We start from the raw sequence: 23,575 nt of genomic DNA on the forward strand, positions 1-23,575 counted from the left end.
TGCAATGACAACAAGCTCCAGTCCGATGATGCTGTGACACACCGCCCCAGACCATGATGGACCCTGCACCTCCAAATCGATCCCGCTCCAGAGTACAGGCCTCGGTGTAACACTCATTCCTTCGATGATAAACGCGAATCCGACCATCACCCCTGGTAAGACAAAACCGCGACTTGTCAGTGAAGAGCATTTTATGCCAGTCTTGTCTGGTCGGATTGTTGTTGTTGCCATCCTGTACCTGTCCGGCAGGTGTGATGTTCGGATGTACCGATCCTGTGCAGGTGTTGTTACACGTGGTCTGCCACTGCGAGGACGATCAGCTGTCTGTCCTGTCTCCCTGTAGCTCTGTCTTAGGCGTCTCACAGTACGGACATTGCAATTTATTGCCCTGGCCACATCTGCAGTCCTCATGCCTCCTTGCAGCATGCCTAAGGCACGTTCATGCAGATGAGCGGGGACCCTAGGCATCTTTCTCTTGGTGTTTTTCAGTCAGTAGAAAGGTGTCTTTAATGTCCTAAGTTTTCATAACCTTAATTGCCTACCGTCTGTAAACTGTTAGTGTCTTAACGACCGTTCCACAGGTGCATGTTCATTAATTGTTTATGGTTCATTGAACAAGCATGGGAAACAGTGTTTAAACCCTTTACAATGAAGATCTGTGAAGTTATTTGGATTTTTACGAATTATCTTTGAAAGACAGGGTCCTGAAAATGGGCCGTTTCTTTTTTTGCTGAGTTCATCTGCTTCCCAAGTGGCACCATATTCCCTGTATAGTGTGCTACTTTTAACCAGTTCCCATGGTGCATTACTTTTGAACACATCCCTATGTAAATAACTGAGTGCCATTTGTGACACAGCCTTAGCACCTCCCTAATGGCACACCCAACACTTCTGAAATATGTATTTGGTTCTGAAGACAGGGACCAGTGGAAACTCAGAGATGGAGCGGCCTTGTCAGCAGCCAGAGTGATCGGCCAGCCTCCCTATTCTATTGTCTGAATATTTGATGATGTTAATCAGAAGAAAAACAGCACTAAGCACTTTGTTCCTTTCCGTTCTCCCAGCTGAACGAAGGAACACAGGCAGGCAGGCGGATGGGCAGGCAGGCAGGCAGGAGAAGGACCATGGTGGCTGGAAATAATAGATGGGGAAGTGATGAAATATTCACAGTGTGCTGTGTGATGACTGAGGTCACACAGATGGGATGGAAAGAAGTCCCAATACAGGGCCGACGTTCGGTAGGGCTGGGAGAAGGGTTAGGGGAATGGGTTTAGAATAGTTTGGGTTGAAATGACGTTTCTGCACTACATCCCACAATGCCAGTGAGGAAGATACCTTTTTAGATAGATGGCTTCATTGCCATGTTCTTTTCTCTCTGAAAGTGTCCAACTTTTTGATGGCGAGATGGATGTATAGACACTGTTGATGAGTTGAATAATGGATGGATGTATAGACACTGTAGATGGGTTGAATAATGGATGGATGGACGGATGTATAGACACTGTAGATGGGTTGAATAATGGATGGATGTATAGACACTGTAGATGGGTTGAATAATGGATGGATGTATAGACACTGTAGATGAGTTGAATAATGGATGGATGTATAGACACTGTAGATGGGTTGAATAATGGATGGATGGATGTATAGACACTGTAGATGGGTTGAATAATGGATGGATGTATAGACACTGTAGATGAGTTGAATAATGGATGGATGTATAGACACTGTAGATGGGTTGAATAATGGATGGATGGATGTATAGACACTGTAGATGGGTTGAATAATGGATGGATGTATAGACACTGTAGATGGGTTGAATGATAGATGGATGGATGGATGTATAGACACTGTAGATGGGTTGAATAATGGATGGATGTATAGACACTGTAGATGGGTTGAATAATGGATGGATGTATAGACACTGTAGATGGGTTGAATGATGGATGGATGGATGGATGGATGTATAGACACTGTAGATGGGTTGAATAATGGATGGATGTATAGACACTGTAGATTAGTTGAATAATGGATGGATGGATGTATAGACACTGTAGATGGGTTGAATGATAGATGGATGGATGTATAGACACTGTAGATGGGTTGAATAATGGATGGATGGATGTATAGACACTGTAGATGGGTTGAATGATAGATGGATGGATGTATAGACACTGTAGATGGGTTGAATAATGGATGGATGTATAGACACTGTAGATGGGTTGAATAATGGATGGATGTATAGACACTGTAGATGGGTTGAATAATGGATGGATGTATAGACACTGTAGATGGGTTGAATAATGGATGGATGGATGGATGGATGGATGGATGGATAGACACTGTAGATGGGTTGAATAATGGATGGATGTATACACACTGTAGATGGGTTGAATAATGGATGGATGGGGGGGTTGATGCACACAGAGACACCGTCCGGGACCGTATAAAGTTTGGGAGATAAGTAGGAGAGGAGGATTGGTGCATTCCCATTCATTAGATGTTAATGTCATGCAGACTAGGTGGCAGTCCCTCTCCTACTTCATCCTGACCACCACACACCATGCCTGAATCCCTCAGGTCCCATCTCACAGTTATACAAGCTGAAACATTGGCGCTCCCACACTTTCTTTTCCTCCCACACTTCCCTGTATGAAACATTTATGAATCCTCTGTGTGGCTAAGGGCACTGCAGTAGCGCTGGGACAGACCCAGTGCCTTTGGAGAACCAATCACTGATTCATTTATAAGGAAGGGAAAGTGTATGTTCAATGTACTATTTACTCTCCATGTCTTCGTGATTCTATACTGGGCTGTTTTAGGTCTAATGTTGATGTCCCACCTCAAAACATATCACAAGTAGATTGATGGGGATGGATAGAAGGATTGAGGTAGACAGAAGAGAGGGAGGTAGAGAGAGGCAGAGCTAAAGAGGCAGAAAGAGAGAGGGAGAACTAAGAGATTTAAGTGGCAGACAGCCCCAGAGTTCTAGGTACTCAATTGAATCCTGACTCGTACTAACCTGTTGCAGTAGCCTGTGATAGAAAAACTGCCACCATGTTATTACTCATGACCAGCACACCATATGCTCTCTGATGATGACGCTGTGTTCCAATTGGTCCAGGAATTCCCACGGAAACCCCATCGATTACGAGGCCATCAAATCGATCGCCCGTGGCAACCCGGGAAGTGGAATCTACTTGCGTGATTCGTTTTGAGGCCTAGATTGAATATGAATGGAATGGATGCACTGTTTGTGAGTTTTTGAGTTTCAAGTACGTTTCCATATAAAAACACCCATGGTTATAAAACCACAGTTGTGTCTCAAATGGCACCCTATTTCCTAAATTAGTGCACTACATTTGACCAGAGCACTATGGGCAATGGTCAAAAGTAGTGCATGATATGAAAATAGGTTGTCATTTCGAGTGCAGGATGTGAATACGGCCTTAGGAAAACAATCTTCTCAGCTGTTGGAGCCTCTGGGTGTGTTTTGTGCTTGTCTGGTTAAGGACTGACAAATAGACATAGTCTGTGTCCCGAATGGCGCCCTTTCCCCAATGTAGTGCACTACTTTTGACCAGAGCCTTATTGTAGCCCTAAAAGTAGTGCACTAAACAGGAAAGAGGGTGTCATTTGGGACACACCATACATGCATCGTTTCACAAGACACTTCAAAACAACAACATAACCCGATTTACTGTGGTTATTACTGCTTCCTGTGGTTACTTGATCCTGTTCTCCTCGCTGCTGCCTGACAGACAACACATATTGATATTGGATCAGGTCTCTAAATAAACTGGTTCATGTTTTTTCTCAACTTTCACCCTTTTAATTTGGATTGTTCAAAGAATGAGTCTTTGATGTCTCTATTCCCATTAAAATCTTCACTTCCTATCAGCGTAAAGGAAAGACGAGCAGTTTGAATGGAATCATGTCCTGAAAGGGATTATTGTGTTGAAGTTATCGACCTCAGTAGAGAAAATCATTCTTCATTAATCCTGAGAAATATTTCCATCTACAGGAATGTGGTTGCGTTTAAATGGTCCTTCAGAGAGAACAACAGAGAGAATTGGATAATGGTGTTCATTGTCTATGATTGGCTATGTACAGTACTATAGGCCTAAATGCAGTTTTATCTTTTTACACGTAACAACAATATAAACGCAACATGTAAAGTGTTGGTTCCATGTTTCATGAGCTGAAATAAAAAATCCCAGAAATGTTCCATTCGCCAAAAAGCTTATTTCTCTCAAATTTTGTGCATAAATTTGTTTACATCCCTGTTAGTGAGCATTTCTTATTTGCCAAGATAATCAAATCAATAAAATAAAATTGTATTTGTCATGTGCCGAATACAACCTTACTGTGAAATGCTTACTTACAAGCCCTTAACCAACAATGCAGTGAAGGAAATAGAGTTAAGAAAATATTTACTAAATAAAGTTAAAAAAAGTAACACAATAAAATAACGAGGCTATATACAGGGGGTACCGGTACCGAGTCAATGTGCTGGGGTACAGGTTAGTTAAGGTAATTGAGGTTATTTGAATATGTAGGTAGGGGTAAAGTGACTATGCATAAATAATAAACAGCGAGTAGCAGCAGTGTAAAATAAAGGGGGTGAGTGGTGGGGGGGGGTGTGTCAATGCAAATAGTCCGGGTGGCCAATTGATTAATTGTTCAGCAGTCTTATGGAAGCTGTTAAGGAGCCTTTTGGACCTAGACTTGGCGCTCCTGTACCGCTTGCCGTTTGGTAGCAGAGAGAACAGTCTATGACTTGGGTGACTGGAGTCTTTGACAATTCTTCCATCCACCTGACGGGTGTGGCATATTAAGGAGCTGACATTGAGCATGTTTGGGATGCTCTGGATTGACGTGGACGACAGGGTATTCCATTCCCCGCCAATATCCAGCTACTTCGCACAGCCATTAAAGAGGAATGGGACAACATTCCTCAGGCCACAATCATCAGCCTGATCAACTCTATGCGAAGGAGATGTCGTGCTGTATGAGGCAAATGGTGGTCATACCAGATACTGACTGGTTTTCTGATCCACGCCCCTACCTTATCTTTTTAAGGTATCTGTCACCAACAGATGCATATCTATATTCCCAGTCGTGAAATCCATAGATTAGGGCCTAATGAATTAATTTTGATTGACTGATTTTGTTATTTGAACTGTAACTCAATAAAATCTTTGAAATTGTTGCTTGTTGTGTTTATATTTTTGTTCGGTGTAGCTATTGGCTTCACCAGATGATTCGGAAAGCTTAGCATTAGCTAGCAGCCAAAACATGATGCTATCCAATTCTATATGCTTGTGTGTGTGTGTGTGTGTGTGTGTGTGTGTGTGTGTGTGTGTGTGTGTGTGTGCGTGCGTGCGTGCGTGCGTGCGTGCGTGCGTGCGTGTGTGCGTGCAAGGTTTGTCTCCATGTAGTTATGTTTTGGCCCAGAGCAGTGTAGAAAACAGGCTTTAGACAGGAAAGGGATTCACTTCAGTTAAATACCAACTGGAGCAATTTGTCCCTAAAATGAAGGGGACAGCCTGAAAGTTTGACCGCCCGTTTGCCAAAGCAATTAAATACCTTTCTGGATGAGAGTGTGTCCAATTCACTGCCTCAGACTAGGGGTGAGGGTAGGCTCTCTCTCTCTCTCTCTCTCTCACAGACAGACAGACAGACAGACAGACAGACAGACAGACAGACAGACAGACAGACAGACAGACAGACAGACAATGTTGTTATAGCACAAATTTCCCATACCACATATCATACATCATTAGTCATCCTAAAATTGACATTTGGATTGGGGGGAAACGTAATCTTGCCTCCGAGCAGGGGGGATGTATTTTCTCTGGTAATAAATATTTTAAGCAGGTGTACATGTGGTTAGACCACTTTAGTTCTGCTCTGTAATTGGAGGTGTAGCGGCTAGATTTACTGCCCGTTTTATCTTGTTTGCTGTCCTTCCCGTTAAGGTGCGAATTTAAGGAGAATTACTGCTGATCAATGTGGATTAGTGTAGTAGTCTAGCTCCTGTCTGGGCATCTCAGCACTGGTATTAGGTGTGTGCATGCCCATTCATTTTGGGCCTCTTCACCACTAGTATTACATGCCTATAGTGACAACAGGAGGGGGCTCAAAAGGCTTACTAGCTGACTAATGGCCACCGTTGTCTCATACTGTTACCCATGCTCACAAGCACAGCAGAGGCCTTGATGGATCTTTCTGTAGGTGCCAGTCTTCATGCCCAAGCTCTGGGTAGATCACAGGGATGTGTGGAGTGTCAGAGTGCTAGGTGCTTAACTGGAAGAGGAAGGGGGGAGTCGGTTGTCAAACCAGCCCCTCATCCCCTCTCCTCAGATACAGCGACCCCCCACTGCCCCTCCCTCACCCCCTTCCTGCCCATGCCAACCCCAGATCAAAGGGGAAGAACATGAAAGGCATCTGAGAGATTCGTTCTCAATATCCTCTTTCTCTCTCTCTCTCTAACTCCTCTCACTCTCTCCAACCTCCTCTCACCATCTTCCCCTGTATATCAACGGCTCACCCTCTCCCGTCTCTCTCACTGAGGACTAGTGAGATATCAATGGAGAGGCAGAGGGTGTGGGTGAGATAGACTCATGGGTTTATAGCTCCATTGTTGTTGCTCTCTGCAGGAAGAGAAGGCATTAATTCTCTCCAAGGAGGAGGGAGCTCCACACTTCCTCCTTCTCCACCTCCTCCACTCTCAGGTGAGGCTGCAGGCAGAGATCCACTTGGAATAAGCTTTTTGACCTCCAAAGTTCATTGTCAAGAAACTTTCTCTCCCTCTGAAAGCTCAAACGTGGCCGCCATGCTTCTCCACAATTAGCGAAGCTGTGGCGCCACTGAATGTTTCGGGATGCGTCTCTAAAACTTGGACCCTCTTTGGTGAACTTGCGGATCTTGACGTATAATGGCCAGAGATTTGAAAATTGAAAATCTGTCCACGTCCAAGTGGCCTTGTCGAATTGTCAGACAGGGAGAAGTGTTTGTCTGACGCAGTCAGTGCTGGCTGTCTCCTCTCTGGGTAAGGGTGTCCTCTCATACCCACACAGAGAGATGTAGGAGGGGAGAGGAAAGAGAGGAGAGAGTTTTTTGGAGGGACTCTATCTCACAATTTGGCAACCCTGCGCCCCTTTTGAGATTCTTGAGAAAACTCTTCAGACAAACAGAGCTCCAATAAGTGGTTTTAGATGGCTGATCTCAGAATACGGGTTTTGTCTAAGGAGTCTGCAATCTCCTCCCTGTCGGCTGGACTGCATCTCTGTGAAAGCCGCTCCCATGCATATTTTATTTCTGATTCTTTCTTTATTTCTCTCCTCTTACTAACTATTCATGGCTCCAGTCGATTTAGGGCAAAACGGGGCCTTTCACGAGCACATAAATATTGCATGATTGATAAATGCTGGTCCATTTGATTATGAGTGGGGTGATGTACGTATGTGTGTGGTGGTTAGCTAGCGCTGTGCGGTGCGTTGGAAAGGGCTCTGGAGTGGGTGGAGAGAGGAGGCAAGGCCCTGCAAAGTGCACATCATAAGTGGATGGGTATTTAAAAATGAATCATGTTTAGTGGAGGGAGGCCCGACAACACGAGTTTTTCACTCCCTCTAAATGCCTTCAAACGGCCAGCTGGCAAGTTTTTCAAGGAGTTGTACTAACTACTCCGACCCACAAATGAATGAGGGCTGATTACTTTGTCATTAATGATTCAAGTACAATTGAACTGTAAATACTGTATGTCTGGAGTGAAGGCCCATTCCCTCTCTACTCCTTGGCACATTGCGTCTCTAGTCCCATTGCAACTTGGTTTGAATTCGAACACTGTCACTACACATAGCGTTCAAAAGGTCTATCAACCTATGCGGGATAACTTAGTTCTTTAAATGGCTAAGGAAAGAAAACCGTTTAGGAACATGTACTCACCAATACTTCCTTGTCGGCTGGTTTAATATGTGCATATTGAACAAAAAAGCAGAAGAGCGCTGCCATAACACTACCACACGTATCACCGTGAAGCCTGGCAATAAACGGAACGTCAAGTAAATTCCACTTCAAAGTGTCTGATTTTAATATAAAAGGATTCTCATTTTGCAACAGGGTGCCTCTTTCATCACCCCCGATTGCTTCTCGCAAGTGCGTGTGTGGTGTGCATGTGTGTGTGTCGAGCGAATGTAGGAATGTGCAATAACCCCACAACTCTTTGGGTGTAATTTCTGCGTCTGAGACGAAAAGCGATTACAGTGAACTGTGCAGTGCGGAGGCCTAAATAACATCAGCGTGAAGCGTTTACACACCGAGTTAGTGTTTCTGTGATGACGAGCGTGTCGTGTCAGCATGACAGATAAGGAGGCTTTGGGAATAAATGCAATCTGCTTTAATTGTGTAAAGAGAACATGAGAGATGTCAGTGTGAGTTATGCTAATGATAAACCATACTGGAGCGCACACACACACACACACACATACTCATTCATACAGTACACACTGATAGACACACACACACACACACACACACACACACACACATACTCATTCATACAGTACACATTGATAGACACACACACACACACACACACACACACACACACACACACACACACACACACACACACACACATACGCATTCATACAGTACACACTGATAGACACACACACACACACACACATGGATACAGTAAGCATACACACACACACACACACACATACGCACACACACATACTGAATCAAATTCAAATAAGAAACAAAGCTCTGAAACGTGTTTGTATGCCGACTTACTTGCAAACAGGCAAGAAAATAAGCCAACACGTGCAAAAATACTTGAGCTATTTTAACCTACAGACAAATTCCAAGGAATTTACACAAAATCTGTTGTATTTGACCGTGTCTGATATTTCCTGTGTTATAGCTTTCCACATCCTTGCCCTATAGAAAAGATACTGCCTAAATCTTTGGCCAAAGCAAGGGGAGATTTACGTTGGTGTAGTGTAGATGCTATTGTTCAATAGCATTAGACTAGGATTGACATGAGCTCCTTGCTACAGCCTTCAGAGTGTAGGCTAAGTATAATACATGGGAGCGGGAGGCTAATCTTCTTATAAGAATTGGTTGATTAGCTGTAGTTGTGTGATGAACAGAACAGCCAAACACATCCCATTGAAAACCTCTTGGCAGAAGCAGCATCCAGCCTTCCAATCTACAATTCTCTTTCTTTCTCTCTCTCTCGTATCGATCATCTCTCGTCTCCTCTCTCTCTGTCTCTGACACTCTCTGTCGCGATCTCTATTCTAGTTTTTCTCTGTCTCTCTCTTTTTCTCTATCTTTATCTCTCTATTTCTGGCTATTTCTCCCTCTCTGTCTCTCTCGCTCTCCCTGTCTCAATTTCTATTCTCTCTTCTCGTTCTCTGCCATAGCTCCAACAGACCAGTGCTGACTGGCAGGGAGTCAGGCATCTCTGAGCATGCCAGTTTTCCTTCCTTATCCTCACAACCAAATATGTTTGTGCGTTTGCCAGTGTAGGCTCCTCAGAGGAGGAAGGGGAGGACCTATTTTTATGACGAAGTCATAAAAATAGTGAAACATTAAAAAGGCTATCTTTTTAAATAAAACTATACTAAATATATTCACGTCACCAAATAATTGATGATAACACACTATTTTGCAATGAAGGTCTACAGTAGCCTCAACAGCGTTCTGTAGGGTAGCACCATGGTGTAGCCGGAGGACAGCTACAATATACAAAGCAAAAAACGGTTTTTATACATTTTTGCAAATTTATTACAAATAAAAAACTGATCACATTTACATATACTATCATTCAAAAGTTCTGGGGTCACTTAGAAATGTCCTTGTTTTCCATGAAAACATACATGAAATGAGTTACAAAAGGAATAGGAATTATAGTCAAGACGTTGACAAGTTTATAAATAACAATTTTTAATTGAAATCATAATTGTGTCTTTCCAACTTTACTTTCATCAAAGAATCCTCCATTTGCAGCAGTTACAGCCTTGCAGACCTTTGGCATTCTAGTTGTCAATTTGTTGAGGTAATCTGAAGATATTTCACCCCATGCTTCCTGAAGCACCTCCCACAAGTTGGATTCGCTTGATGGGTACTTCTTACATACCATATGGTCAAGCTGCTCCCACAACAGCTCAATAGGGTTGAGATCTGGTGACTGTGCTGGCCACTCCATTATAGACAGAATACCAGCTGACTGCTTCTTCCCTAAATAGTTATTGCATAGTTTGGAGCTGTGCTTTGGGTCATTGTCCTGTTGTAGGAGGAAATTGGCTCAAATTAAGCGCCGTCCACATGGTATGGCAAGGCGTTGCAAAATGGAGTGATAGCCTTCCTTCTTCAAGATCCCTTTTACCCTGTACAAATCTCCCACTTTACCACAACCAAAGCACCCCCAGACCATCACATTGCCTCCACCATGCTTGACAAATGGCGTCAAGCACTCCTCCAGCATCTTTTCATTTTTTCTGCATCTCATGAATGCTCTTCTTTGTGATCCGAACACCTCAAATTTAGATTTGTCAGTCCATAACACTTTTTTTCAATCTTCCTCTGTCCATTGTCTGTGTTATTTTGGCCATCTTAATCGTTTCTTTTTATTGACCAGTCTAAGGCCAGCATCCCGGAGTTGCCTCTTCACTGTTTTTTTTGTTTCACCTTTATTTAACCAGGTAGGCAAGTTGAGAACAAGTTCTCATTTACAATTGCGACCTGGCCAAGATAAAGCAAAGCAGTTCGACAACATACAACAACACAGAGTTACACATGGAGTAAACAACATACAGTCAATAATACAGTAGAAAAAAAATAAATAAGACTATATACAATGTGAGCAAATGATGTGAGATAAGGGAGGTAAGAGCAAAAAAAAAATGCCATGGTGGCAAAATAAATAAAGTATAGCAAGAAAAACAATGGAATGGTAGATTTGTAGTTTGAAGAAAGTTCAAAGTTCAAATATAAATAATATGGTGCAAAGGAGCAAAATAAATAAATACAGTAGGGGAAGAGGTAGTAGTTTGGGCTAAATTATAGATGGGCTATGTACAGGTGCAGTGATCTGTGAGCTGCTCTGACAGCTGGTGCTTAAAGCTAGTGAGGGAGATAAGTGTTTCCAATTTCAGAGATTTTTGTAGTTCGTTCCAGTCGTTGGCAGCAGAGAACTGGAAGGAGAGACGACCAAAGGAGGAGTTGGCTTTAGGGGTGACCAGAGATATATACCTGCTGGAGCGCGTGCTACAGGTGGGTGCTGCTATGGTGACCAGTGAGCGGAGATAAGGGGGGACTTTACCTAGCAGGGTCTTGTAGATGACCTGGAGCCAATGTGTTTGGCGACGATTATGAAGTGAAGGCCAGCCAACGAGAGCATACAGATCGCAGTGGTGGGTTGTATATGGGGCTTTGGTGACAAAACGGATGGCACTGTGATAGACTGCATCCAGCTTGTTGAGTAGGGTATTGGAGGCTATTTTGTAAAGGACATCGCCGAAGTCGAGGATTGGTAGGATGGTCAGTTTTACGAGGGTATGTTTGGCAGCATGAGTGAAGGATGCTTTGTTGCGAAATAGGAAGCCAATTCTAGATTTCACTTTGGATTGGAGATGATTGATGTGAGTCTGGAAGGAGAGTTTACAGTCTAACCAGACACCTAGGTATTTGTAGTTGTCCACAAATTCTAAGTTAGAACCCTCCAGAGAAGTTATGCTGGATGGGCGGGCAGGTGCAGGCAGCGATCAGTTGAAGAGTATGCATTTAGTTTTACTTGTGTTTAGGAGCAGTTGGAGGCCACGGAAGGAGAGTTGAATGGCATTGAAGCTCGTCTGGAGGGTTGTTAACACAGTGTCCAAAGAAGGGCCAGAAGTATACAGAATGGTGTCGTCTGCGTAGAGGTGGATCAGAGATTCACCAGCAGCAAGAGCGACATCATTTATGTATACAGAGAAAAGAGTTGGCCCAAGAATTGAACCCTGTGGTACCCCCATAGAGACTGCCAGAGGTCCAGACAGTAGGCCCTCCGATTTGACACACTGAACTCTGTCAGAGAAGTAGTTGGTGAACCAGGCGACGCAATTGTTTGAGAAACCAAGGCTACTAAGTCTGCTGATGAGGATGTGGTGATTAACAGAGTCAAAAGCTTTGGCCAGGTCAATGAATACGGCAGCACAGTATTGTTTCTTATCGATGGCGGTTACGATGTCGTTTAGGACCTTGAGCGTGGCTGAGGTGCACCCATGACCAGCTCTGAAACCAGATTGCATAGCGGAGAGGGTGCGGTGGGATTCGAAATAGTCGGTAATCTGTTTGTTGACTTGGCTTTCGAAGACCTTAGAAAGGCAGGGTAGGATGGATATAGGTCTGTAGCAATTTGGGTCAAGAGTGTCACCTCCTTTGAAGAGGGGGATGACAGCAGCTGCTTTCCAATCTATGGGAATCTCAGACGACACGAAAGAGAGGTTGAACAGGCTAGTAATAGGGGTTGCAATAATTTCGGCAGATAATTTTAGAAAGAAAGGGTCCAGATTGTCAAGCCCAGCTGATTTGTAGGGGTCCAGATTTTGCAGCTCTTTCAGAACATCAGCTGAATGGATTTGGGAGAAGGAGAAATGGGGGAGGTTTGGGCGAGTAGCTGTGGGGGGTGCAGTGCTGTTGAATGCAGTAGGGGTAGTTAGGTGGAAAGCATGGCCAGCCGTAGAAAAATGCTTATTGAAATTCTCAATTATAGTGGGCTTATCGGTGGTGACAGAGTTTCCTATCCTCAGTGCAGTGGGCAGTTGGGAGGAGGTGTTCTTATTCTCCATGGACTTTACAATGTCCCAGAACTTTTTAGAGTTGGAGTTGCACGAAGCAAATTTTTGTTTGAAAAAGCTAGCCTTGGCGTTTCTAACTGCCTGTGTGTATTGGTTTCTAACTTCCCTAAAAAGTTGCATATCGCGGGGGCAGTTCGATGCTAATGCAGAACGCCACAGGATATTTTTGTGTTGGTTAAGGGCAGTCAGGTCTGGGGAGAACCAAGGGCTATATCTGTTCCTGGTTCTAAATTTCTTGAAAGGGGCATGCTTATTTAAGATGGAGAGGAAGACATTTTTAAAATATAACCAGGCATCCTCTACTGACGGGATGAGGTCAATATCCTTCCAGGATACCAGGGCCAGGTCGATTAGAAAGGCTTGCTCGTTGAAATGTTTCAGGGAGCGTTTGACAGTGATGAGTGGAGGTCGTTTGACCGCTGACCCATTACGGGTGCAGGCAATGAGGCAGTGATCGCTGAGATCTTGGTTGAAAACAGCAGAGGTGTAATTAGAGGGCACATTGGTTAGGATGATATCTATGAGGGTGCCAGAGTTTGCGGCTTTGGGGTTGTACCTGGTGGGTTCATTAATAATTTGTGTGAGATTGAGGGCATCAAGCTTGGATTGTAGAATGGCTGGGGTGTTAAGCATGTCCCAGTTTAGGTCGCCTAGTAGCACGAGCTCTGAAGATAGATGGGGGGCAATCAGTTCACATATGGTGTCCAGAGCACAGCTAGGGGCCGAGGGGGGTCTATAGCAGGCGGCAACGGTGAGAGACTTGTTTTTGGAGAGATGGATTTTTAGAAGTAGAAGTTCAAATTGTTTGGGGACAGACCTGGATAGCAGGACAGAACTCTGCAGGCTATCTCTGCAGTAGATTGCAACACCGCCCCCTTTGGTCGTTCTATCTTGTCTGAAAACGTTGTAGTTAGGGATGATGATTTCACAGTTTTTGGTGGACTTCCTAAGCCAAGATTCAGACACAGCTAGGACATCCGGGTTGGCAGAGTGTGCTAAAGCAGTGAATAAAACAAACTTAGGGAGGAGGCTTCTAATGTTAACATGCATGAAACCAAGGCTATTACGGTTACAGAAGTCATCAAAAGAGAGCGCCTGGGGAGTAGGAGTGGAGCCAGGCACTGCAGGGCCTGGATTCACCTCTACATCCCCAGAGGAGCAGAGAAGAATAAGTATGAGGGTACGGCTAAAAGCTATAAGAATTGGTCGTCTGTGACATCCAGAATAGAGAGAAAAAGGAGCAGGTTTCTGGGGGCGATAAAATAGCTTCAAGGTATAATGTACAGACAAAGGTATGGTGGGATGTGAGTACAGAGGAGGTAAACCTAGGCATTTAGTGATTATGAGAGAGATATTGTCTCTAGAAACATCATTGAAACCAGAAGATGTCATAGCATGTGTGGGTGGAGGAACTGAGAGGTTGGATAAGGTATAATGAGCAAGGCTAGAGGCTCTACAGTGAAATAAGCCAATAAACACTAACCAGAACAGCAATGGACAAGGCATATTGACATTAAGGAGAGGCATGCTTAGCCGAGTGATCAGAGGGTCCAGTGAGATTCAGACAGCTAGCCGGGCCATAGGTAGCAAGCTGGTGGAAGATGGGAGGGAGGTCTGTTTTTAGCCACCTCGTGCGTTTCCGTCTGTGGGTTAGTGGGGTTCCGTGTGGAAGGGGGGACCTGTCCAAGTTGGCAAAATAGTTAGTTATAGTGGCCCAAGAAAAGTGTCCGATAGACCTATTCAGATCGCAGCCGAAAAGACAGCTAACGATTAGCCGGCCGCAGATGGGCGATCAGGTTACGTCGCGACGGAGGGGCCAGTTGGATAACTCCCTCGGGCAGATAACATCGGTGGTCCAGTCGTGAAGACCCGATGGGGCTCCGCATCGGCAGTAAAACGGGTCAGGATAGGTGAGTTGTAGCCCAGGAGACACTTCAGCTGGCTAGCTCAGGAACAGCCCACGAGTGGCTGACGGAACTCCTCAGCTGGCTAGCTGGCCAGCTCCGCAATAATGTGTGTTAATTCTGTTACCGACGTTGCCAATAGTCACTCAGGTAGCAGCTAGTTAGCTGCAAGATCCAGGTGTAAATGTCCAGAGCCTGCGGTAGAAATCGGGGAAAGGAGAGAGAATAGGTCCGATATGCTCTGGTCTGAGTCGCGCTGTACAAAAACTGGCGATAGCTTTTCGAGCTAATGGACAGCTGAGGACGGCTAACCGTGGCTAGCTGAACTTCAACGTTAGCCAGTGAAAATGGCTAACCTCTGGCTAGCTTCTGTTGTGGAATTCAGATGAGGTAAATAATACTTTTTTTTTGTTTGTTTGTTTTTAAAATTGGTGAGGCGGGTTGCAGGAGAGGGAAACAAAGAGTGAGATTTTTATTTTTTTTTTACTTTCATTTAGCTAGTGAATGCAGTTAGCCATTTCTTTTTGTTGTACTTTTAACCCTTTTTCTCCCCATTTTCGTGATAGTCTTGTCCCAATGCTGCAACTCCCGTACGGACTCGGGATAGGTGAAGGTCGTGAGCCACGCATCCTCTGCATTGCCGCAATGCTTCTTGACACACTGCTTGCTTAACCCGGAAGCCAGCCGTACCAATGTGTCAGAAAAAACACTGTACATCAGGCGCCCGGCCTGCCACATGGAGTTGCTAGAGTGCAATGGGACAAGGAAATCCCGGCCGGCCAAACCCTCCCCTAACCCGGACGATGCAGAGCCAATTGTGCGTCGCCTCATGGGTGTCATGGCCAGCTGTGACACAACCTGGGATCGAACCCTGGGCTGTAGTGACCCCTCAAGCACTGTGATGTGGTGCCTTAGACCGCTGCGCCACTCAGGAGGCCCTCAGCTAGCTAGTATAATCAATCACCCAGCTCAAACAAAGAGGGATGCTATGTTACCTAGCAGGCAATGGCTATCCAACACTGGATATCCATAGCCAAGTCAAGGTAAGCTTTTGGTTTTATTAATTTAGTGCCACCGGGGCCCGCTGGTGTAACTACTTGCTAACTGTACACAGAACTGCATGATTGTAGAGGGTTTACTAACGTGTTAGTTCTAGAACCTATGTTTGCCTTCACGTTAGCTAATATGGTGACAACGATGTAGGCTTTTGTGTAGAAGTTAGTGGTTATGATATGAAGGTTTGGCTTGGAAAGTTTTTTTTGCCTAGTCACAGACAGCTGATGCGTTGTGCGCTGAGGTCCACAAGCGAAGGGAAAAGGTGAGAGGGAGTAGATGCGAGAAGGAATCATCCAACGATCAAAGGACTCATGCTCTTTGTATGTGGCTGCTGTGAAAGCAATGGTGTGCCGACATGGCCATACTCGTATTCTTAATCGTATCGTAAATTGACAGTTGATAGTCGGAAAAAACTGAATTGTTTTAATATGCCTAAATAGATGTTGGCAAAATACCTCCCTGCATGTTCTCCCTGAAAGAAAATAGGAGAAGTGCACAGAGAGGTGTGTGTGTGTATGTGTGTGTGTGTGTGTATGTGTCTGTGTGTCCTCAATTTGAAGCAGTCAGCCAAGTTTGCTATCACTCAGTCAGAATGTACATTCGTTTAATATTTTTTCCTTACCCCTCTCGTTAGATATTATGCACACTGACAGCTTGATAGCAGACGTCCTTGCCATGTGATTTGTCATAGTAGCAGGCAGTAGCAATCTAAATGGTCAGACGGAAAACATGCGGGGAAAAGTAACCGGGTGAAATTTTGAAGCGACTGAACAGAGACATACAGCTTCACTCAGGATCAACGTACAGCCCGCCCTTTTCTTTACAGACAGGCAAACTAGCCAGTTGAGTTATTTAGACTGCACGTAACTGACTCAAAGACAGCACAATATGGTTTAGAAACTCTGTGACTGACTGACATGAGAAAGATGCTTTTTTTCACAGTTAATTACAAAAAATACTCTGATTATAATCATATCCAGGAAATTGCCCATATCTGTTAGGATACTCGTTTTGTTCCGACTACTCGGCACACCCCTACATGAAAGTGAATTGTGTTAGCATGTGATCATTCCACCGATTCTGTTGAAAAACATTTCTTAAATGGAAGCAAATGGAGCGAAACGGGCACACACATAGCTGAATTTGTCCAATAGAAACTCTTGTATGTAACTGTTGGACTAATGATTAAACCCTAGATCAGCTCGATGCAGGCAAGATTGCTCTATCGAATGTGTCAATGTCTGTCACCTTGATTACTGAAATGTCTCTTGATCTGTGCACCTATGTTATAATCTTTCATTCATAGGCTAGGTTGTAACAACCTCATGATGGTATAGGGAAAAATGTTGTATCATGTAGTAGCCTAAACCTGTCGACGTTACATTGAACTGGGTGAATAGAATATGAATGACAGTCATCCAATATGCTGTAATAGAAATAAGGCCATGCTCATAAAAATATAATTGTCCTCCCTCATCTTAAATAGCACAAACCGCCACTGGTGCTTGCGTGTGTGTGTGTGTGTGTGTGTGTGTGTGCGCGTGCGCGTCCATGTGTTCATGTTTGAGTGTGTGACAGAGACAGAAAAGGGAAACAGAAATGTTGAAACTTCATTACTGTTCGCAAAACAATGTCCATTACAGGCTAGAACATTTTACAATGCAAGAAGATACTGTTAGCTTCCAGCTTTGTAGACTAACTTTCCTTGCTAGTTTACAGCTGAAGCCAACATCATTCCCCGCCCGTACGTTGTTTGTGACAATATTCAAACCATAACGCAAAATATACTAATTTCAAAGATGATTGCCACCAAAACCTTATTAATTCACTTAATCGTTCTCCCCCAAAGATGATGTATTGCCTCAGTGAACTGACTCTGTGTGTATAGGGCTCTGACGTGCTGCCCCCCCCCTTCTTTCTTCATGAAATATGTCATTACTGGTTAAAGAGAGACAGCGCACTTTTATAAAATAAGCTACTTCTATGCAAATGTTGTTGATCAGTATAATACAATAACTCTCACATGGAAAGGAAATAGATTGTTTACCATCTGTAGCCCCAAGAAATCAGCCAAATCAAGCTCAATAACTCAGTGCATGCACACTCTCGTATTCCATATGCATTCACCTGTATTGTGAATAGGCCTAAGCTACATTTTGATGTGCCCAGTTTATCAATAGACTAAAGATCTACCATTTAAATATATACAGTACCAGTCAAAAGTTTGGACACACCTACTCATTAAAGAGTTTTTCTTTATTTTTTACTATTTTCTTCATTGTAGAGTAATAGTGAAGAAATCAACACTATGAAATAATACATAAATAGAAGTGTTAAACAAGTTAAAATATATTTTATAGATTCTTCAAAGGAGCCACCCTTTGCCTTGATGACAGCTTTGCACATTATAGGCATTCTCTCAACCAGCTTCATGGGGTAGTCACCGGGAATGCATTTCAGTTAACAGGTGTGACTTGTAAAAAGTTAATTTGTGGAATTTCTTTCCTTAATGCATTTGAGCCAATCAGTGGTGTTGTGACAAGGTAGGGTTGGTATACAGAAGATAACCCTATATGGTAAAATACCAAGTCGATATTATGGCAAGAACAGCTCATATAAGCAAAGAGAATCGACAGTCCATCATTGCTTTAAGACATGAAGGTCAGTCAATCAGGAACAAGATCTTTTAAAGTTTCTTCAAGTGCAGTCGCAGAAACCATCAAGAGCTATAATGAAACTGGCTCTCATGAGGACCGCCACAGGAAAGGAAGACCCAGAGTTACCTCTGATGCAGATGATAAATTCATTACAGTTACCAGCCTTAGAAATCACAAAGTTCAAGTAACACACACATCCCAACATTAACTGTTTAGAGGAGACTGCATGAATCAGGCCTTCATGGTCAAATTGCTGCAAATAAACCACTACTAAAGGACACTAATAATAAGAAGAGACTTGCTTGGGCCAAGAAACACGAGCAATGGACATTATACCGGTGGAAATCTGTCCTTTGGTCTGATGAGTCCAAATTTGAGATTTTTGGTTCCAACCATTGTGTCTTTGTGAGACGCAGAGCAGATGAACGGATGATCTCCGCATGTGTGGTTCCCACCGTGAAACATGGAGGAGGAGGTGTGATGGTGTGGGGTTGCTTTGCTGGTGACACTGTTAGTGATTTATTTAGAATTCAAGGCACACTTAACCAGCATGGCTACCAGAGCATTCTGCAGTGATATGCCATCCCAGCTGGGTGGCGCTTAGTGGGACTATCATTTGTTTTTCAACATGACAATGACCCAAAACACACCTCCAGGCTGTGTAAGGGCTATTTGGCCAAGAAGGAGAGTGATGGAGTGCTGCATCAGATGATCTGGTCTCCACAATCACCTGACCTACACCCAATTGAGATGGTTTGGGATGAGTTGGACCACAGAGTGAAGGAAAAGCAGCCAACAAGTACTCAGCATATGTGGGAACTCTTTCAAGACTGTTGCATTCCAGGTGAAGCTGGTTGAGAGAATGCCAAGACTGTGCAAAACTGTCATCAAGGCAATGGGTGGCTACTTTGTAGAATGTAAAATCTAAAATAAATGTTGGTATGTTTAACACTTATTTTTGGTTACTACAGGATTCCATATATGTTATTTCACAGTTTTGATGTCTTCACTATTATTCTACAATGTAGAAAATTGTAAAAATAAAGAATAACCCATAGAATGACTAGGTGTGTCCAAACTTTTGACTGGTACTGTATACACGTCACGACTTCCGCCAAAGTCGGGTCCTCTCTTTGTTCGAGCGGCGCTTGGCGGTCGGCGTCGCCATCGTCAATCCACTTTTCATTTTCCATTTGTTTTGTCTTGTGTTTCCACACACCTGGTTTCAATTCCCTCATTTACTTGTTGTGTATTTAACCCTCTGTTCCCCCCATGTCTTTGTTTGGGATTGTTTATTGTAGTGCTTGTGCACGTTCCCCGTGAGCGCACAACGGGTTATTTTGTGCCCATTTATCTTGTTGTTCTGAATGCCGTTGGTTTTGCTTAATAAATCTCTGGTTATTACCCAGTTCTGCTCTCCTGCGCCTGACTTCTCTGCCGCCAATTACGCACCCTGCTACAACACAGTTGAAGTCGGAAGTTTACATACACCTTAGCCAAATACATTTTAACTCCTTTTTTTCACAATTCCTGACATTTAATCCGCATAAAAATTCCTTGTCTTAGGTCAGTTAGGATCACCACTTTATTTTAAGAATGTGAAATGTAAGAATAATAGTAGTGGGGATGATTTATTTCAAATTGTATTTCTTTCATCACTTTCCCATTGGGTCAGACGTTCACATACACTCAATTAGTATTTGGTAGCATTGCCTTTAAATTGTTTAACTTGGGTCAAACATTTCAGGTAGCCTTCCACAAGCTTCCCACAATAAGTTGGGTGAATTTTGGCCCATTCCTCCTGACAGATCTGGTGTAACTGAGTCAAGTTTGTAGGCCTCCTTGCTCGCACACACTTTTTCAGTTCTGCCCACAAATATTCTGTGGGATTGAGGTCAAGGCTTTGTGATGGCCACTCGAATACCTTGACTTTGTTGTCCTTAAGCCATTTTGCCACAACTTTGGAAGTATGCTTGGGGTCATTGTCCATTTGGAAGACCCATTTGTGACCAAGCTTTAACTTCCTGACTGATGTCTTGAGATGGTGCTTCAATATATCCACACAATTTTCCTGCCTCATGATGCCATCTATTTTGTGAAGTGCACCAGTCCCTCCTGCAGCAAAGCATCCCCACAACATGATGCTGCCACCCCCGTGCTTCATGGTTGGGATGTTGTTCTTCGGCTTGCAAGCCTCCCCCTTTTTTCTCCAAACATAACAATGGTCATTATGGCAAAACAGTTCTATTTTTGTTTCATCAGACCAAAGGACATTTCTCCAAAAAGTACGATCTTTGTCCCCATGTGCAGTTGCAAACCGTAGTCTGGCTTTTTTAAGACTGTTTTGGAGCAGTGGCTTCTTCCTTGCTGAGCTGCCTTTCAGATTATGTCGATATAGGACTGTTTTTACTGTGGATAAAGATACTTTTGTACCTGTTTCCTCCAGCATCTTCACAAGGTCCTTTGCTGTTGTTCTGGGATTTATTTGCACTTTTTGCACCAAGGTACGTTCATTTCTAGGAGACAGAACGCGTCTCCTTCCTGAGCGGTATGACGGCTGTGTGGTCCGATGGTGTTTATACTTGCGTTCTATTGTTTGTACAGATGAACGTGGTACCTTCAGGCGTTTGGAAATTGGCTGATTTCTTTAGATTTTCCCATGATGTCAAGCAAAGAGGCACTGAGCATGAAGGTAGACCTTGAAATACATCCACAGGTACACCTCCAATTGACTCAAATTATGTCAATTAACCTATCAGAAGCAATGACATAATTTTCTGGAATTTTCCAAGCTGCTTCAAGGCACAGTCAACTTAGTGTATGTAAACTTCTGACCCACTGGAATTGTGATACAGTGAATTATAAGTGAAATAATTTGTCTGTAAACAATTGTTGGAAAAATTACTTGTCATGCACAAAGTAGATGTCCTAACCAACTTCCCAAAACTGTAGTTTGTTAACAAGATATTTGTGGAGTGGTTGAAAAACGAGTTTTAATGACTGAAACCTAAGTGTATGTAAACTTCTGACTTCAACTGTATATCTGTTTTTTTTAAGTAGCTATCAGCAAAGTCAGTTGAGGTAAGGGGGGAAAAAAGTAGTGTGAGTGTTAGTTCACGAAGGGTCGGGGTGCGAGGGGGGTGCTGTGGGATTATTTAAGATTATTTTTGAAGAGGTAGGGTTTCAGATGTTTTCGGGAAGATGGGTAGGGACTCTGCTGTCCTAGCTTCAAGGGGAAGCTGGTTCCACCATTGTATGATTGTATAATTTATGAATTAGTGCATACATGGCTGTCTCTGAAAAATGTTGACGTACATTTTTTTTAAGGTAATGATAATGATCTCAAAAGATGCCCAATGATTGAACATAGCAATAGCTGCATTTATCTGTCTGGATCAAGTGCCATTCTTTGACTTTGGCTAATATGCTTTCTTGTTTTCCTCTGGTATCGTGATGGCATCGTGATACCAAACTGGTACCAGTATCGAAGTCGAAATTCTGTTATCGTGACAACCCTACTCAGTATAAGCCATGCTTGTGAGTTGAGCCTTGTTGTCTTGGGCATAGTGTGTTGGCTAGGTCACTGTGGCGATGGTCTGTGTGTGAGGATGCGGTAATAATGGAATGTAGATGCTCTTTGTGCTCTGCCTCTCTGCCCAGTAACCAGGAATACATGGCAACACAGCACCGTTATGGAAATAGGACAGCTGCTCACTGAGTGGATGGACATGGGTAGTCAACTAGCAGTACTGTAAGTGGAAAGGTGTGTGTGTGCATATGTGTTTACATATGCTAGTGAGTTAGCATACGTTTGTGTTTTTTTTTGTTGAGGTGTGTGCATCAGCTTCTCTCTCTTTCTCTCGCTCTCTCCTTATCTAACCTATCCTCTCTCTCCTTATTTAACCTATTTTCTCTCTCCCCTCTCCCTCCAGCTGGTGGCAGTGTATGAGGAGCAGGACCCTCACCATGGAGGCGATGGCACCAGTGCCAGCTCAACGGGCACACAGAGCCCTGAGCCCTTCACTGCCGTCGCAGAGCTCAACTCCAGCAACATGTCCGCCTTCCAGCCCTACCAGACCAGCAGCGAGATAGAGGTCACCCCCTCCGCCCTGCGCAGCAGTAAGTGTCAGACTAGTAGTACTTTAGTTTGCCACTTGGCCATTAAGTGCTCTAGTGCGTCACAGCTATTGAAAACATGTATCTGTAAGAAAGAAGAGAGGAAACAGACTCTTGACCAATCAGCCCTGAATAAATCTGTTTTTATATAGTTTAGTGAAGTTTTTTAAGACTCAGTTAGAGTTGTGTCCAGGGAGTGGCTTTGCGGTGAGCGAGATAGGCAGGTGGTATCGTCCAGGGGACTGTAGCTGCACCATCCACTCAATCATGCATGATGATGGGGGAGAAACACACCGGGTCTCTGATTAACACTGACAGCTGAACCTGGGGGTCAACACACACACACACACACACACACACACACACACACACACACACACACACACACACACACACACACACAGAGGCACAGAGGCACAGACACCCAGTACCATAAAGTTTGCCTCCATCCCTCCCTAAGTCCATCCCTCAACTCCACCCTTTCCTACACGTTGGACTTAGATACATGGCACGCTGCTCAAGTTTTTGGGGCTTGCCTGTTTTGCATGTTATTTTGGCATTAAAGGTGTCACATATCATTGCAAACAATGTAAAAAATATATAATTAATTGAGTTAATAAAGCCTCATACAAACATGGGCTCTTTTTAGTTTTCTTGAGTAAGGCAGTTCCAAAATGCAGGTGTTTCAGCCAAGCTCAGGGCTTTCTGTGGTGGTGAGCGGGCCAGCAGAAAAAACAAGCATTGCGCCATGATTAGCTCAGTGTTCTGTCACTCTTGGGGACCTTACGTAATCGCCAAGCTTAATTCCTTAGAAAGGGTGGACATCCAACATTTCAGCCCTTTAGGTCCTGCCATATAGTTATATTTCAAGTGCCCTTGTAAGAAGGCTCAAGGTCGATGGCCACAGAAATTACATCAAGTTACATTATATGTACAGTAGCTTTGATTGGACTGATCATGTTAACATCTCACTTTCACAATCTTAGCT

General features: G+C 43.7%; 1 protein-coding gene across 3 annotated transcripts in view; it reads left to right on the top strand.

The window, feature by feature from the left end:
- Positions 1–23,575, top strand: part of LOC115153707 (partitioning defective 3 homolog) — a 555,114-nt gene that overhangs the window by 157,716 nt on the left and 373,823 nt on the right. For all 3 annotated transcript variants that reach the window (XM_029699308.1, XM_029699315.1, XM_029699317.1), the window contains exon 3: positions 22,404–22,590. In XM_029699308.1, the coding sequence (XP_029555168.1) occupies positions 22,404–22,590 (187 nt within the window). The remainder of the gene's footprint in view (positions 1–22,403; positions 22,591–23,575) is intronic.

The sequence above is a fragment of the Salmo trutta genome, chromosome 2 (genome assembly GCF_901001165.1).
Source record: "Salmo trutta chromosome 2, fSalTru1.1, whole genome shotgun sequence".
Taxonomy (NCBI): domain Eukaryota; kingdom Metazoa; phylum Chordata; class Actinopteri; order Salmoniformes; family Salmonidae; genus Salmo; species Salmo trutta.